Here is an 18196-nt window from a genome sequence, read left to right on the forward strand (position 1 = left end):
GGAATAACTTACAAAGGGAGATGTTCAATAAATTTCCAATTTCTTCGCAATCATTTAAGAAAAGGGTAGGAAAACAGCAGATAGGGAATCTTGTCACCTGAGCACCTGCTCTAAATGCAGATCAGTATTGATTGATTGATTGATTGATTGATTGATTGATTGCTATTAAGTGTTGGCAGCACTGCTGTTGAATTCCAATTTTGTTACTACACATGTAGTTGCATCCTGAAGACACACAGGGTGTCAGCTTTAAGTTTTCTAAAGTTTTTTCACTGCTGTGGGCAGAAGAGAATAATTTCTGTGTTGTACAGGAGTGTTATTGAGAGAAACATAGAAGTCATCTTTGTATGAAAATAATTTAATTCATATGAAAGGAACATCAGTCTTGAGAGAATGAATAGCTTAAGATTTATAATTTATTACTTATTATTAACCACCTTGTACCAATGTGGTGGTACATTACGATCTTTGCTTCTAGACTTGGTGCGTGGGCTCCGAGAAGTCATCTGGAACTCTAGTGGCAAATCGTAGCAGCGACATACACAACACGATGGAAATTTAAACCAGTCAGAAAAAATTCCACGGCATTCGTTGTTGGGATCGTAAGCCAACAGACGATGTAACCTATACTGTTGTTCACACCGGCAGCCTTCACGACAGTACATTTGTTTTAGTTCAAACCTGTGGATGTGAAAATTGATTAGATTTCTTGTAAATAATGTTTAACACAGATACATACATTAGTAATTACTGTTCATTCTCTCTCTCACTTGCTTATCCTCTGTTTATACTTCCATCTTCCTACACTTGTTCTCATTCTAAAAAGGAACAATGCTCTTCTTGCACTGTCGGTGAAAATTTGAATGGAATAAGTGTGACAGTTAAGCCTTCTCCTATATGATTAAAGTGAAGATTTCCTCAATCATGTGGTTTACAATTTTTTCAAATCAAATCAAAATCTCTTTATTTGCAAATGAGGTGTCTACCTCGGTGGCAAATGGTACACTAAAATACATTATTGTCAAGCACTAAATTTTAAATTAACAAGAGACGAAGAAAATTTTCCTAGAATTAAATATTATACAATTTACGCTAATAATTTGTTCTATTAAACACACAGCTCATCCTTAATAAATTTATATTGTTTACAAAATTCTACTTATAATATCTTACAAACATAGTCAACTCATATACAGTATGTGAAATTACTTCTAATAATAATATACAACTGGTATAAGATTAAAATTAACATTGAATTTATTTACATATTTATATTTTACCCATTTTGGAACCTAAGTAGCATAACGACCTGCTGCGTCTTAACCAGAGCCCCTTTTGCCACCACTTTTCAGAGTTCCTGAAGGGCCTTCACAGCTACCATAGCGGTCCCAGGGCCCTCGAAGTCCCCACTGTACTTCACCCCTACAGGCAGTACCCTACTTGGGCTGTCCAAACTCCATAGACCAGGGGATGAAATTAATTTAATCACACACATTTTTTATTTACAATATCCTGCACTGGTCGAATGCCCTCTAACATTTCATTTATTTTCTCTGTTGTTGTTTATTCTCTTCTTCAATATCTGTACAGATTTTGGAAAAGGATCAAACACTACCCCTGGTAAACTGTTCCACTCCTTCACGCCCTTCCCAATGAATGAAAATTTACCCCAATCGCTTCTGCTAAAATTCCTTCTAATTTTGTACTTGTGGTCAGTTCTACCAATATAATTATTTTCCAACTGAAGCCTTTCACGGATATCTCTCCATGCTTCTTCTCCTGTATAGGCTCTATATAATCCTATAAGTCTAGTTTTCTCCCTTCTCTTACTTAAAGGTTCCCAACCAAGTTCCTTTAACATTTCTGATACACTACTCTTTCTCCTGAAATACCCTGTTAGAAATCTTGCTGCTTTCCTCTGCACACTATCTAGTTCTTTTATTAGGTATTCTTGGTGAGGATCCCAAACACTGTTTGCATATTCCAATAATGGACGAACCATACTTAAGTAACTTTTTTCTTTTAATTCTTTGTTGCATCCTTTAAGTAGCCTCATTATGACATGTAACGATCTGTATGCTTTCCCAACAATGTCATCAATATGACCCTTCCATTGCAAATTACTTTCAAATCTCACACCTAAGTATTTGCACTTGCCATCTTTAGGGATAACTACCTCATCCAAAGTATATTAAAATTCAGTTTTAAAGCTCCTGTTTGTAAATGTTGTAACAGTTGATTTGCCTCCATTAACCTTCATATTATTTTCTTCAACCCATTCTTGGATACTCTCAAGGTCCCTTTGTAATTGTGAGCAATCCTCAATGTTATTTATTTCCCTATAAACAATTATGTCATCTGCATACAATCTTATTTTCGATGTTATATTGTTCCCTAAATCACTTGCGTATATTAAGAAAAGTAACGGACCGATTATACTACCCTGTGCAATTCCCTTCCAAACTTTCTCTTCCTGCGATACGTTAATTCCTACTTTGACTTTCTGAACCCTTGAATTTAGGAATGTTTTTACCCAACGTGTAACCCTTATGTCCAATCCTATTCCCTCCAATTTCTTTAATAATATTCCATGTTCCACTCTATCGAAGGCTTTGGAAAGATCTATGGCTATGCAATCTAACTGACCTCCTGAATCCAACTGATCTGATATGTTCTGCTGAAATCCCACCAGTTGTGCCTTGCAAGAAAATTTCTTTCTAAATCCATACTGGCTCCTGGCATTTTTTGTTTTGATGGAAATCAGTGTTACTCTGAGAGAATTTCACATTTCTGTATAGTTTCTTATTTTTTATTTTAAAATGAATTTAAATTCTTTTAATTTTTTTTTTTTTTTTTTTTTTTTACATAACTACAATACTGGCTTGAATCAAGCAATGCAGAAAACTTGTCTGCTTACTGACTGTTGCTATGCCACTGAAGCTGCTCAATAAGATGTTTGGCTGAAGGCAGCAGACCGAGAGAAGAAGTTGATGACAAACACGGTAGTATTCTTCTCAAGAAATATTAATTGTTATAGTTTGGCAACAGAAAAACTTGAAAAAAGAGAACTACAAACATTGTGTGTGCTGTTATTTACATAATGTTGATAACTTTGGCTTTAGTACATTAGCTGGTGCATTTACTTTCATTTCACAGAAATATTCACATAAATTTCAAACTATTAACAAACAATGCGTGGAAGCAGTTTGCAAAGTTGTTTAAAGGTTTTACTATTAATGCAAGAAATTGCAGGTCCCCTGATTATAACATAAAAAGACTCAAAGGGAACAGTAATATGTATAACAGTCATTTTCAATATGCAGTATGTATATATATTAGCTGTTCCAAATTGTTTTAGTTCATTAATGTACCTACATACGTACATTATCATTATAGACTGTTATGCCTTTCAGCGTTCAGTCTGCAAGCCTGTGTGAATTTACTAAACGTTGCCACAGTCCTTCATTTGCAACTAGTGTTGTGGCCTCATTTAGTTCTATACCTCTTATCTTTAAATCGTTAGAAACTGAGTCTAACCGTCGTCATCTTGGTCTACCTCTACTTCTCTTACCCTCCGTAACAGAGTCCATTATTCTCCTAGGTAGCCTATCCTCCTCCATTCGCCCCACATGACCCCACCACCGAAGCCGGTTTATGCGTACAGCTTCATCCATCGAGTTCATTCCCAACTTAGCCTTTATCTCCTCATTCCGAGTACCCTCCTGCCATTGTTCCCACCTGTTTGTACCAGCAATCATTCTTCCTACTTTCATGTCTGCTACTTCTAACTTGTGAATAAGATATCCTGAGTCCACCCAGCTTTTGCTCCCATAAAGCAAAGTTGGTCTGAGAACATACCGATGTAAAGATAGTTTCGTCTGGGAGCTCATTTCCTTCTTACAGAATACTGCTGATCGCAACTGGGAGCTCACTGCATTAGCTTTATGACACCTTGATTCAATCTCACTTACTATATTACCATCCTGGGGGAACACACAACCTACATACTTGAAATTATCGACCTGTTCTAGCTTTGTATCACCAATTTGACATTCGATTCTGTTGAATTTCTTACCTACTGACATCAATTTAGTCTTCGAGAGGCTAATTTTCATACCATACACATTGCACCTGCTTTCAAGTTACAAGATATTACACTGCAGGCTTTCGGCACAGTCTGCCATTAAGACCAATTCGTCAGCATAGGCCAAACTGCTTACTACATTTCCACCTAACTGAATCCCTCCCGGCCATTTTATACCTTTCAGCAGATGATCCATGTAAACTACAAACAGCAAAGGTGAAAGATTACAGCCATGTCTAACCCTGTAAGTACCCTGAACCAAGAACTCATTCTACCATGAATTCTCACTGAAGCCCAATTGTCAACATAAACGCCTTTGATTGATTTTAATAATATCCCTTTAATTACATAGTCCCCCAGTATAGCGAACATCTTTTCCCTCGGTACCCTGTCATATGCTTTCTCTAGATCTATGGAACATAAACACAACTGCCTATTCATCTCGTAGCATTTTTCAATTACCTGGCGCATACTGAAAATCTGATCCTGATAGCCTCTCTGTGGTCTGAAACCACACTGGTTTTCATCCAACTTCTTCTCAACGACTGATCGCACCCTCCCTTCCAAGATGTCAGTGAATACTTTGCCTGGTATACTTAATCAATGAGATACCTCGATAGTTGTTGCAATCCTTCCTGTTCCCTTGCTTATAGATAGGTGCAATTACTGCTTTTGTCCACTCTTAAGGTACCTTACCGACACTCCATGCTAATCTTACTACTCCATGGAGCCATTTCATCCCTGCCTTCCCACTATACTTCACCATTTCAGGTCTAATTTCATCTATTCCTGCTGCTTTATGACAATGGAGTTTATTTACCATCCTTTCCACTTCCTCAAGCGTAATTTCACTAACATCATTTTCCTCCTCCCCATAAGCTTGACTGTTTGCAACACCACCAGGATGATTTCCTGTTACATTGAGAAGATGTTCAAAATATTCCCTCCGCCTCTCCAGTGATTCCCTGGGATCTATTATGAGTTCACCTGAATTACTCAAAACACGGTTCATTTCCTTTTTCCCTCCCTTCCTAAGATTCTTTATTACTGTCCAGAAAGGTTTCCCTGCTGCTTGACCTAGCCTTTCCAGGTTATTACCAAAATCTTCCCATGACTTCTTTTTGGATTCAACAACTACACTGACTGACAGAGCAAATGCAACACCAAGAAGGAGTGGTCAGAACTTTATGCCAATTGCAGGGTAGACTGACGTCACTGAGGTATGCTCATGATGTGAAATGCGCCGCTGTGCTGCGCACGTAGCGAACGATAAATGGGACACGGCGTTGGCGAATGGCCCACTTCGTACCGTGATTTCTCAGCCGACAGTCATTGCAGAACGTGTTGTCGTGTGCCACAGGACACGTGTATAGCTAAGAATGCCAGGCCGCCGTCAACGGAGGCATTTCCATCAGACAGACGACTTTACGAGTGGTATGGTGATCGGGCTGAGAAGGGCAGGTTGGTCGCTTCGTCAAATCGCAGCCGATACCCATAGGGATGTGTCCACGGTGCAGCGCCTGTGGCGAAGATGGTTGGCGCAGGGACATGTGGCACGTGCGAGGGGTCCAGGCGCAGCCCGAGTGACGTCAGCACGCGAGGATCGGCACATCCGCCGCCAAGCGGTGGCAGCCCCGCACGCCACGTCAACCGCCATTCTTCAGCATGTGCAAGACACCCTGGCTGTTCCAATATCGACCAGAACAATTTCCCGTCGATTGGTTGAAGGAGGCCTGCACTCCCGGCGTCCGCTCAGAAGACTACCATTGACTCCACAGCATAGACGTGCACGCCTGGCATGGTGCCGGGCTAGAGCGACTTGGATGAGGGAATGGCGGAACGTCGTGTTCTCCGATGAGTCACGCTTCTGTTCTGTCAGTGATAGTCACCGCAGGCGAGTGTGGCGTCGGCGTGGAGAAAGGTCAAATCCGGCAGTAACTGTGGAGCGCCCTACCGCTAGACAACGCGGCATCATGGTTTGGGGCGCTATTGCGTATGATTCCACGTCACCTCTAGTGCGTATTCAAGGCACGTTAAATGCCCACCGCTACGTGCAGCATGTGCTGCGGCCGGTGGCACTCCCGTACATTCAGGGGCTGCCCAATGCTCTGTTTCAGCAGGATAATGCCCGCCCACACACTGCTCGCATCTCCCAACAGGCTCTACGAGGTGTACAGATGCTTCCGTGGCCAACGTACTCTCCGGATCTCTCACCAATCGAACACGTGTGGGATCTCATTGGACGCCGTTTGCAAACTCTGCCCCAGCCTCGTACGTACGACCAACTGTGGCAAATGGTTGACAGAGAATGGAGAACCATCCCTCAGGACACCATCCGCACTCTTATTGACTCTGTACCTCGACGTGTTTCTGCGTGCATTGCCGCTCGCGGTGGTCCTACATCCTACTGAGTCGATGCCGTGTGCATTGTGTAACCTGTATATCGGTCTGAAATAAACATCAATTATTCGTCCGTGCCGTCTCTGTTTTTTCCCCAACTTTCATCCCTTTCGAACCACTCCTTCTTGGTGTTGCATTTGCTCTGTCAGTCAGTGTATTTGTTTCGCTCTGTTTCTTTCATCTACGTACAAATCCCTGTCTGCCTCGGCCCTTGTTTGGAGCCATTTCTGATAAGGCTTCTTTTTACGTTGACAAGCTGCTCTCACTTCATCATTCCACCAAGATGTTTGCCTTTTCCCATCTTTACACACAGTTGTTCCTAGGCATTCCCTAGCTGTTTCTACTACAGCATCCCTGTATGCCACCCATTCACTTTCTAAATCCTGAACCTGCTTACTGTCTACTGTTCGAAACTTCTCACTAATCATATCCATGTACTTCTAATTTCCTCATCCTGGAGATTTTCTACTCTTGTTCGTTTGCAGACAGATTTCACTTTCTCTACCCTAGGCCTAGAGATATTTAGTTCACTACAGATTAGATAGTGGTCTGTATCATCGAAAAATCCCCGGAAAACTCGTACATTCCTAACCAATTTCCTGAATTTGAAGTCGGTTTAGATATAGTCTATTATGGATCTGGTACCCCTAGCCTCCCATGTGAGTGGTGAATTGCCTTATGCTTGAAGAATGTATTCGTAACTGCTAAACCCATACTAGCACAGAAGTCCAGCAAACGCTTCCCCTTTCCATTAGCTTCCATATCTTCCCCACATTTACCAATCACCCATTAGCACTATTCTATCCTTGCTGATGACCCTGACCACGATGTCACTCAATGCTTCATAAAACTTGTCAACTTTATCCTCATCTGCACCCTCACATGGTGAATACACGGAGACAATTCTAGTCCTAATTCCTCCAACTGACAAATCTACCCACATCATTCGCTCATTTACGTGCCTAACAGAAATTATGTTGCGTGCTATGGTATTGCTGATAGAGAGCCCTACCCCAGACTCTGCCCTTCCCTTTCTAACACCCGTCAAGTACACTTTATAATCTCCTATCTCTTCCTCGTTATCTCCCCTACCGGAATATCACTTACTCCTAGCACATCCAGATTCTTCCTCTTAGTTGACTCAGCCAGTTCTCTTTCTTCCATAAGCCCCATTAATATTGATAGTTCCCCATCGAATTCCATTCGTTCGCCAAGTTGTTTCCAAGGAGTCCCTCGCCTGTCAAATGGGAGTGGGACTCCGTTACTCCCATAGGTCCGAGGCTTGCTTAAAGCTCGGTAAATTCATGAAGCAGGATGCTGCCCTACTTGCACATAGTCCAAGTGAGGATCTCTCCTCTAACAGGTTATGGACCACCGGTGAATTGTATAGTCCTAGCCGCCTGAGCACAAGGAGGGCCATGACTCAAAATATGTCCGAGATGCCCGTCCCATTCCATAGCAACTGGTATCCTGACTCTCAGGACCACTTACTAGGCCACTCAGCCGTTGCCCATGGTTCACGAACTAGGATGTGACTACTGTAACCCACACCATGAACCACTGATCATAATATTAATTTTTGTACCATGTTTGCATGTAATTGTCACTTGGCGACTTCCATTGAAATAACATTTAAAATAAGTGAATAAATTAAAATGATGATACAGTAACCACACCATGAACCATTAATGTACTGCAAGATATTTAACTTTTGACTGTTTTTTATGAGAATATTTACAAACCAGTCACTCTCTTTAAAAAAACTGTAGTGGGTTTTTAGTGCGTGCATAACAATCACACACAGCCTTAGATCGTCCATCAAAGAAACGGTTTACTCTGTCATCTGGTAGAATTAAACGGAATGCAGAGGCAGCCTACATGATGTTTCACAGAGTAACTGAGGCCATGTTTGTTTCAATGAAAAAGTTCCTGGGCAGCTAATCCTCCTCTGTAGATGCATGGTGATTGTCCTTAAAATAGACTTCCATGAGACTTACACGTAAATAGCACCTGGGTGGGAAGAGTGCCACTAGAAACTTGATTTTTATGTTGAAAAATACTATGTTTCTCATTTTTTGTTGCTATGAATCTTCTCCGGTCTAGAAAGCCAAGAATAACGGGCAAGAGGATTCGTCGTAATTACCACACGACCCCTCGTAATCTGCAGGCTTTTGGGCTGAGCAACGGTCGCTTGGTAGGCCGAGGCCCTTCAGGGCTGTACTGCTGTGGGGTTAGTTATGAATCTTTCTACATACAAATCTTTTACATGATATCTACCTAAAGAATGCTATTCAATATCAGAAGAAATGTTCGTACTACTCAACAACTCACAGTATCTTCTTGTCTCTTCAACGATAGTTCCTGCATTTAGCTCATAATGACACCTCACTAAACCACACCGCTGCATATCTTGGATGGGCAAAATAATACTGGCCCAGAAAATACTTATGAGACTGGTGCAGAAATGACGCTTGTTAATGAACAGGAAACGCTGGAAACCAGGATTTCGATGCACCTATCAGTTGCTGTCGCACATCTCCCAAGTATGTCGCTGTGTCGTTACATGTGACCAGTTGAATGCAACACAACGTCATGTGTTATGCTGAGCACGATTTGTGGAAAACCTGTGCAGAACTTCAGCAAAGTCTGCAATCCAAAACTTTGTGGCAAAATGGCACATAACGGGCTCTGTAGCAAATAAAATTCGTAACTATATTAAGAGAGTTTGAACACCAGGTGAAGGGAAGCCTGGAACGAAGTGTAACAAAATGTCAATGCCGTTTTTCGTGCAACTGGGAATTAAGAGATCGCCGTGTTGAAACATTATCAAAAAGGACTTCACAAACTTACTGTTTTGCATCCAGATGAGCCTTTGTGCGTTGGTTTCTCAGTGGAGTTAGGACTTTTCGATCTTCAGCTTTCATTCCTTCTGATGAGGCCTGGATCAGCCTGTCAGGATATGTGAACTCACAGAACACGCAGCATTATGCATCAGATAATCCCCGTATGTCTGGAAGCTGTTGAATGATCTCAAGATAGGTGTGTGGTGCGCAATGTCTCGTGTCCGCATCGTAACTGGTACAGTATGTGGATCATTTTACAGAAGATGTATGACTGTGACGGAGCAACAGAACACCGCCTCGACAACCTTGTCACGAGCGCACGAGGTGATCAGTGAGGAGATTACGATAAGCAGAGGCAGTGCAATTGAATGGCAACCTCATTCGCCTGATTTCTCTCTGTGATTTTTACCTATAGGGCAAATTGAAGGGTCAGGTGTACTACTAAGGTCGAAACCGGTCCCATTTAAATAGGAATGTGATTACTGCATTTCTTTCTTTTAAGTATTGAATAGGTTGAACCTCCTTTTCAAATATTTAATTTTTAACATCAATAATTTCAATACGGAACAATGAAATTTTTATCTTTAAATACAGCAGAAACCCTATTGCTGCTATCCCTCAGGCAGAGCTGCTACGCGGTCAACGATGACCTTCAGTGATGTTCATTAACAGGGGTCAGTTTTATTTTGCCTACCCTGTAAAGTTGTAAGCACACAGTTGATGGAATGTATGACTTGTAAATCAGAAAGAATCCTTACGTGCATTTTTCCCAATGGACGTACTGTTCAAAGGGGTAGAGATTAAGAAGAGCAAGGACTTCTCCCCTAGTGTTGTTGGCCCAGAATGGTGCCACAACCTCTTCCTTAACAGGACATGCATTCCTGAAACAAAATTCACACAAGCCTATGAATTACCAAATTTCATTTCATGATCTCTCATAGATCATAATGTTTAAATATTAAACATAAAATACAAAGTAACAATAACAATAGTAGAGTGCATTCTTGTTTAAAAATATGCAGAATTTGAAAAATAGATCCATTCTGAAAATCCATAATAACAAAGATTTACTTTATCTCAGTTTTGTTATGTTAAAATTTATACGTTAAATTTTTACAACTAAATAATCAAATTCTTCAAACAAATATATATATATCTAGATTAAATGCCCAACCCAAATTACACTAAAGACATGCCAATATGCCCAATTATAGACCGCACACATCCCTAATCTACAAACTTGCCAAATTCTTCAACAAAGGTGTCAGACGGAGTATAGAATTTGAAGCAGAAACGTGCTTTATGAACAGAATGACCTAGTACAGATCAAGATGTGGGCTACCCCTTGTGAATGTCAAGTCGTAAACATTCTGAGCTGCAGCCTGCTGTGTTGTCAAGGCTGTTTCACAAGCCTCTGCTACTGTCAACACTCAACACCTGATCAGTGTCCGGCTCCATGGCTAAAGGGTTAGCGTGCTGGCCTTTGGTCACAGGGGTCCCGGGTTCGATTCCCAGCAGGGTCGGGAATTTTAACCTTAATTGGTTAATTTTGCTGGCACTGGGGCTGGGTGTATGTGTCATCTTCATCATCATTTCATCCTCATCACGACGCGCAGGTCGCCTATCTGGCGAGCCGAACTTGTCCTCGAACACTCCCGGCACTAAAAGCCATACGACATTTCATTTTTACCTGATCAGTGAGGATGGTAGCCTTTGATCCGGTGGGCCCGGTTCAGTTCTCATACTCTTAATTCCCCTGGCTTGAGGACTGGCTGTTTATCACATCTTTGCCATTCATTTTATCCTCATTAGGTCACCACCAAGCCTATACGGATGCCATGCACCATTATTATTATTATTATTATGATTATTATTATTATTATTTAATTAAAATTTTGAATTTTACAGCTTTACTAGCAGTCGTACCCATTGATCACTGGTTTATTAGCTTCCTCGGGAGATGAGTGGTGGTGTCTGACCCAACCAAAGAGAACACCAAACCTGAAAGATTGCATTTCATTTTAGCAGATCTACCTATAAAACAAAAACTATATTACCTCTATAACAGTAGCCCTGCAGTGTCTTTCTACAAGGATGTAGAAGCAAAAGGGAGTGAAATCCCAGCACTCTGTTATCTATACAATTAAGTCAGAAGTATAAGGCGAGGAAGTATATACGATGAGGAACGCATGTGTCAATTCGGAAACTTCCGAAGAACTTCTCTCTCTCGCTGGTTAGCAGTGGCTATTTGATGGAGCGAAGCATAGCACGCCTATCCGCCCGGTCCCCGCACCTATCGGCTGTACGAGGGGAGATGGACACAGAGGCTGGGCTGCAATATTTTCCTCTGATGCCTTGTACAAAAAAATATGAGCGATGTTTTATCTCACATGTTCAAGTTTTGTAAATGGAACAATGTGCCAGATGCTTTTGCTGTAGATTTCCATCGTTCTCATTTGAGGTTAGGGCTTCACCGATAGCCTTGGTAGCCCTCAGTATTCACCACTGGTACAGACACTGATATCTAGACTGATGAGATTTCTTTTTGCCCAATGGACACTTACTCGCATACCTGAAATATGTTTCAATCGTTGAGAAATTAAAATACGCTTATTGATGTTGTGTATTATTTTATTTTATAATTTATTCCAACTAATAGCAGAATTGTTACATTTTATTACACTTTTCAGATTATGTGAATAATAAAGAGGAAAACTCTTCAAAACTTTTAAGAACTCATTGCATAGCTATGCAATAGAGCGTTTGAAATACATTTAAACGGCAATAAGAGTAAGCCCTATATACTAAACGATGGTTTACCCCAAGGATCAGTTCTTGCTCCTCTACTGTTCAGCATCTATATTGCAGATCTTCCAGAAACTACTTCCAGGAAATTCATATATGCAGATGACATAGCTCTGGCTGCCCAATCGAGTGACTTCAAAACAGCAGAAACTACACTCACAAAGGATCTCCATAACCTGAACAAATATTTCAGTACTTGGCGACTCAAACCTAACTTGAACAAAACTGAAGCAAGCTGCTTCCACCTAGACAACCAAAATGCCAACTATGAACCTCAAGTCGAATTCAGAGGCCAAAAACTTAAGAATAACCCATATTCAAAGTATCTGGTCATCGCAACAGATCGGACACTTTCATACAAGCAACACCTCTCTAACACTGCAGCCAAGATAAAAAGAAGGAACAACATATTACACAAGCTCAGTGGAACAGGATGGGGAGCAAATGCGACAGTACTACGGACATCAGCTCTTGCCTTGATCTATCCAGTTGTAGAATATTGCTGCCCTGTGTGGCTTAACAGTGCATATAGTTCAAAAGTTGATACCCAACTGAATGACACCATGAGGACAATATTGGGCACCATCAAATCGACACCCCTAAAATGGTTACCTGTTTTATCCAACATCCATCCCCCTCGCATACGAAGAGAACTAGCTCTTGTAAGAGATTGGCAGAAATGTTGCAGTAATCCTCAACTGCCCTTACATCAGGACTGCAACCCTCAGACACCAAAGAGATTGAAGTCCAGAAACCCATCATGGAAGTTAGGCGAGAAGCTCCTGGAATCACATTTTGATGCTGATGAGATCTGGCGTGAAGAATGGACCTCTTCAAATCCTGACCACCTGGGTTTAATCCACCATCCTTGTAGAGCTCCTCCTGGTTTCAACTTACCGAGAAGGAAATGTTCATCTCTAAACAGAATCAGGACAAACTGTGGAAGGTGTAAATTCTGGCTTCATAAGTGGGGAAAATCTGAAGACCCATTCTGCGACTGTGATAATATGCCTCAGACCATCCAGCACGTTGTTATGGACTGCCCAAAAAGAAGATTCAATGAATCTGTTCAAGAATTACATAGTGCCTCTACAGAAGCAGTGGACTGGCTGAGAAGTCTGGACATTAAGTTTTGAATGCTGACCTGTAAATTGCATACTTATTTAAGAAATATGTATTTATAATGTATCCTTGTTTTGCCATACAAAATAAAATAAGAACTTGTTGCAAGTTTGCTGGAAATTATACTTGTTCATTATAATGGCTTTTAGAGTTTTTACTTTAAAATGAGATTTTTCTGTTGTCTAAATTTTGTTTTCTTGGAAGAACAGCCTTTTTACAGTTTGATTTGTACATGGTAAGGAAAGGATGAATGATTCATGAAAGATGATGATCATAACAATATTATCAGATTTTGCAATGGCGTATGCTGCCCGCTCTCATCTAAACGCACTAAGCTACCAACAGCCAGATAAAATTATCATTATATATTACCTCCACAAAGCCTCCATGACTAAGGTGGCAGCACGTTGGCCTCTCGCCGCTGGGTTGCGTGGGGCAAAACCCGGTCATTCCGTGTGAGATTTGTGCTGGACAAAGCGGAGGCGGACAGGTTTTTCTCTGGGTACAAATTCCTCCATTTATCGGAGGTATTTCCAGGACTTCATTCGCCAATATCTGACCGTGAGAAATATCTTCACGGATGGTTCTAAAATCGGAGAAAATGTTTGGTTGCTCTTTCCTCACTGATGATATGAGCACGAAGATCTCGCTTCCTAGTGTATGTAGCGTGTATACTGCAGAGCAGTTAGCATTGGGTGATGAAAAAAGCCACTTTCTTATATGTAGTGACTCGTTAAGCTCTCTGCAGTCTATTGAAGCCTGTTTCTTGCAACATCCACTGGTGCAGCAGATTCATGACCTTCTAGCCAGGTTAAGTGATGCTGGCACCAGAATCACTTTTGCGTGGCTTCCAAGCCATGTTGGAATTGTGGGAAACAAACTTGCGGATGAAGCTGCAAAGGAAGCGGTACTTTTACTTCCAAGACCTATCAGTGTACCTGCTAAAGATATTTGTTCTCGGCTATGTCGAACTATCTTGGCATTCCTGGGAATCGGAGTGGCGAGCTATCCGAACTCCCAACAAACTGAGAGCAATTAAGAAGACAGCTACCGCATGGCTGTCCTCTTTCCGGCCTTCACGGAGAGGCCATAGTATTGTGTGGGCTGAGGAGAGGTCATGGACGATCTCGCACACTATTATCTCCCTAAACAGCGAAGCCCCCTCCCCTCCACTGTGTTCTTGTGGTGCCGACTTCACCGTGGCCCACATTCTCACAGAGTGCGCCGATCTCTCTGGCCTAAGACGGAGCCTTGGCCCGCAGGAAACACTTGAACGCATACTAGCCGATGACACGACTACTGCTGATCTAGTCATCCGTTTTACGTGCGACAGTAGATTAATCAAGGATATGTAAATTACAAGTGTACTGTTACTCAGGGAACACACATTCCCTTTTGATTCGTTAGTAATTTTTTGGCCTAATTCAATAACTCTTTGTTTTATTTTGTACTGCATTTCCCAATTCCTTCATTGAATAAATAATTTCCTTTTATTTTATATTTATGTTCCACTAATTTTTTCAGAGTGGATGATTACCTAGTTGTACTTCCTCTTAAAACACAAATCACCACCACCACCTCTCCAGGTACTCTGGTTTTCCCTGTCATCTTTCATTCCAGCAACAGTCTCCAACATCATTTCACTTCATCTGTCAGTCATTAATCATTGCCGCAGAGGATCGCGACAGGCTTCGGCAGCTGGCACAATTCCTTTCCTCGTCGCAAAATGGGGGCTTCATTCATTCCATTCCTTTCCCGGTCAATGACTGGAAAACAGGTTGTAGGTTTTATTTCTTATTACCACCACAACCCCCAGATTTGAACATGCAATCTTGGGATCCAGAGGCTGACGCTGAAAGTGCCCTGATAACTTGCGTATTGATTACATTAATTTTATAGAATATGGAATTTAGGATGATGAAGCATTTAGTTCAAATAATGAACTCTTACCCAAAGATTGTAATCAAGTAGCGAATAATTAAGAATAACTTTAATATTATATTTAAGTGGTCCGCCTATTCAATACGTATATACCCGTAATTTATTAAATCTAGTACATGTTTCTTCCCCTAAGGAACATCATCAGCTAGAATAAACCCTTTACTGCATACTGTTGCCCTGTACACGTACCAGTGATGCCTCTTTTACGTAATATATGACAAAACAACGGTACTCCTTCCAACTCGTCAACATCCACGCGTGGGCCCTCCCCACCACATTACCACGGGCTCAACCTCAAAGACATTACCGACCTACGGTTGTGCAAGTATACTTGTGCCTTGCAATACGTACCCATGGCCACTAGGCAGTAATGTTCGGTCTTTGAATGTTAAAAGCTTAGCTTAAAATAGTGAAAAATCGTATATAAACCCCATTATGGCAATCCACTTCACATACGAGGGTTAAGCTATTAGCCCCAGTTAAGAATTGCTGGTAGATTTAAAACACTGAACATAAGTTGAACATTAAAGCTTGAAATTTTCTTCACCAAACGGAAAGGAAAAATAATTCAAGCAGTAAAGGGTTAATAGATTGATAAGACAAATTAAAAAACAATTTTATATACAAGGACATTTAAAATGAAATATTTGCAAACTTTGTTAAAGTTTCAAGTCATATAATCAATAAAATTGATGTGAATTATTCATTAAAAGTCTTGACGACAAAGTTCATGGAAACTAACTTTTGTATTCGTAAAATCATAAGATTTAAGTTATTCTTTACTCAGTTTTATAGTCAATATGGGTTTTAATCAAAAATGAAAATGTTAAGGCTTGTTCCATGTAACAAAGATGCGATATACTTACACTCCTCTTAATCTCATCACTGGACTGGCTGGTCTGTCCTTGGCCCTCACGTCTTGGAACAGTTGAGCCTCAGACTGGACTGATTCTTCTGATTCCTCGTCTTCCTCTGCCTCCTCATCGTCTTGTACACCTAGTGTTGTCGGGCCCTCTTGGAATGTTGTTGTTTCAGGCATTGTCACCGACTCTGTCACTAATTCAGTCTGATCTGTAATAGTTCCATACTCTGGCATGAATGTTGTACCGTCAGTGTCCGTAGAGAGGTTCAAACCAGGAGGTGGCGTTACATTTGTATCGTGACTAGAAGTGGAGCGTGTTGGAGAATCTAACGTTTCCTGACTAGGAGAAAGTTTAAGTGTGGGAGTGGTTGTATTACCAGAGAGGATAGAATCAGTAGCATTGAAGTGCATACTGGAGCTAGGGCCAGAATCTGTGTTAATGAGCACTTCGCGAGGTGTGCTGTCCGTCGCGACAACCGTAGTCATCGAAGGAGTGGTAAATTCTTTCATTACAGTGGGTTCTGTGTTCAATACTTTGTTACCATAATTGGTCTGAATATGTTCTCGATGTTTCCATTCGTTATCGATAGAGTCTTCAACATCGTTAGATTCTATCTCGGCTCGTAGTACCGATATATGTCTCTGATCCCCGTACATTCTGCGCATCAGGCCGTGGTTCTCCTGCACGAAGCGTCGCACGGCATGCCTGGGGAAAGATCAATAAGTGAGGAGGAAAGCAGAGTATAGGATTTAATGACAAGCTTTTCAGTGAAAACCCAGCTACTTACAAGTTCACTCACCAGGGGTAGGCACTTCCAGGAACTGTGCACCAAGTCTGGCGCTGGAAGTTGCACGGAGGCTCCAGTCGAGATTTTGATGTGCGATACGGTCGAGAACAGGAAGAATAGCCATCATAGCCAGACGTCAGTATGATAGGACTCAAAATCAGCTGAAAAAGATAACCCATTAAAGAAATTGTGTAAAAGAAAAGGTACTGTTTGTAAATTCATGGCGCATTGATTTTGGGAAGTTGATTTTCATTCCCCCATACTGACTGTGTCTGAGAGTGATGTGGTTCAGACATGGAGTCATTATGTGAATACAGGTAGTGTTGAGGACTTCTCCCACAATGAGCTATTGATCAGGTTTGTAAAAAAAAAAAATATCACGAGTGGCCTATTTGATATGGAAATTGAGGGATTTAGTTAGCAGTGACTACCTAAGGATGGCATATTTTGGTCTCTTCCAGTCACACATTAGTTATGGACTGTTATTATGGGGGCATTCTTTGATGTACCCGTGCTTCGCTATGGGATTTTCAGAAAGACTGACTTTTTGATTTTCTTAACTGAAGTCAACATATGTCATTACAAAAACATCAGTAGGAAAGTAGTGATTAAAAGCAATATTATCATATAAAACACTCGATTAAACGAAAACCCGCACATTTTTTCACTTTTAATGAACAGTACTACGGTATTAAATAACACTTGAATGTTTTATTATTCATCCACCTATACAATACAATACTTAATACAAATATTTTCAATACGGACCCAAAAATGAATTTTATCACATGTAATAGCAGTACTACGGTGCCGATCTAACAGTCCAAAATTCCAGACCTCGAATGACCAGGCTGCAGACAGCCATAAACACTCCTCTGCCTTTATTCCATTAAATATGCACTCTGCTCATTCCAATCAGTGCCTCAGAGTAGGGATTGAATAGCTTGAATGCTGTGATGAACCAGTGTATTGCGTACCAGTAGTATCGGAAAATTTATGAACCAAAGGAATGGCATGCTAAAGAAGAAAGTCATCTAACTCCCCAGCTATTTCCCGCCAATATTCAGGCAGGCTGTTACACTCGGTAAGACATGGGCGAGTTGGCCGTGTGGTTAGGGGCGTGCAGCTGAGAGCTTGCATCCAGGAAATACTGGATTCGAACCACACTGTCGGCAGCCCTGAAGAGGGTATTCTGTGGTTTCCCATTTTCACACCAAACAAATGCTTTCACTGTACCTTAATTAAGGCCACGGCCGCTTCCTTTCCACTCTTAGCCCTTTCCCATTCCATGTTGCCATAAGACCTATCTGTGTCGGTGCAACATAAGGTAAATTTTTAAAATAATACTCGG

General features: G+C 41.2%; 1 protein-coding gene across 2 annotated transcripts in view; it reads right to left on the reverse strand.

Moving 5' to 3' along the window:
* Positions 1 to 354: 354 nt before the first annotated feature.
* Positions 355 to 18196, reverse strand: part of spz4 (Spaetzle domain-containing protein 4) — a 56770-nt gene continuing 38928 nt past the window's right edge. Inside the window, exons 2-5 of one of the 2 annotated variants that reach the window (XM_067155185.2) lie at positions 16858 to 17006; positions 16062 to 16763; positions 10086 to 10208; positions 355 to 681 (exon numbers count right to left, since the gene is read on the reverse strand). In XM_067155185.2, the coding sequence (XP_067011286.2) occupies positions 420 to 681; positions 10086 to 10208; positions 16062 to 16763; positions 16858 to 17006 (1236 nt within the window). In that variant the 3' untranslated portion in view covers positions 355 to 419. Of the gene's footprint in view, positions 682 to 10085; positions 10209 to 16061; positions 16764 to 16845; positions 17007 to 18196 lie in introns of both variants that reach the window. The other variant, XM_067155192.2, reaches the window with a different exon arrangement.

Source organism: Anabrus simplex, chromosome 1 (genome assembly GCF_040414725.1).
Source record: "Anabrus simplex isolate iqAnaSimp1 chromosome 1, ASM4041472v1, whole genome shotgun sequence".
In the NCBI taxonomy this organism is placed as follows: Eukaryota; Metazoa; Arthropoda; class Insecta; order Orthoptera; family Tettigoniidae; genus Anabrus; species Anabrus simplex.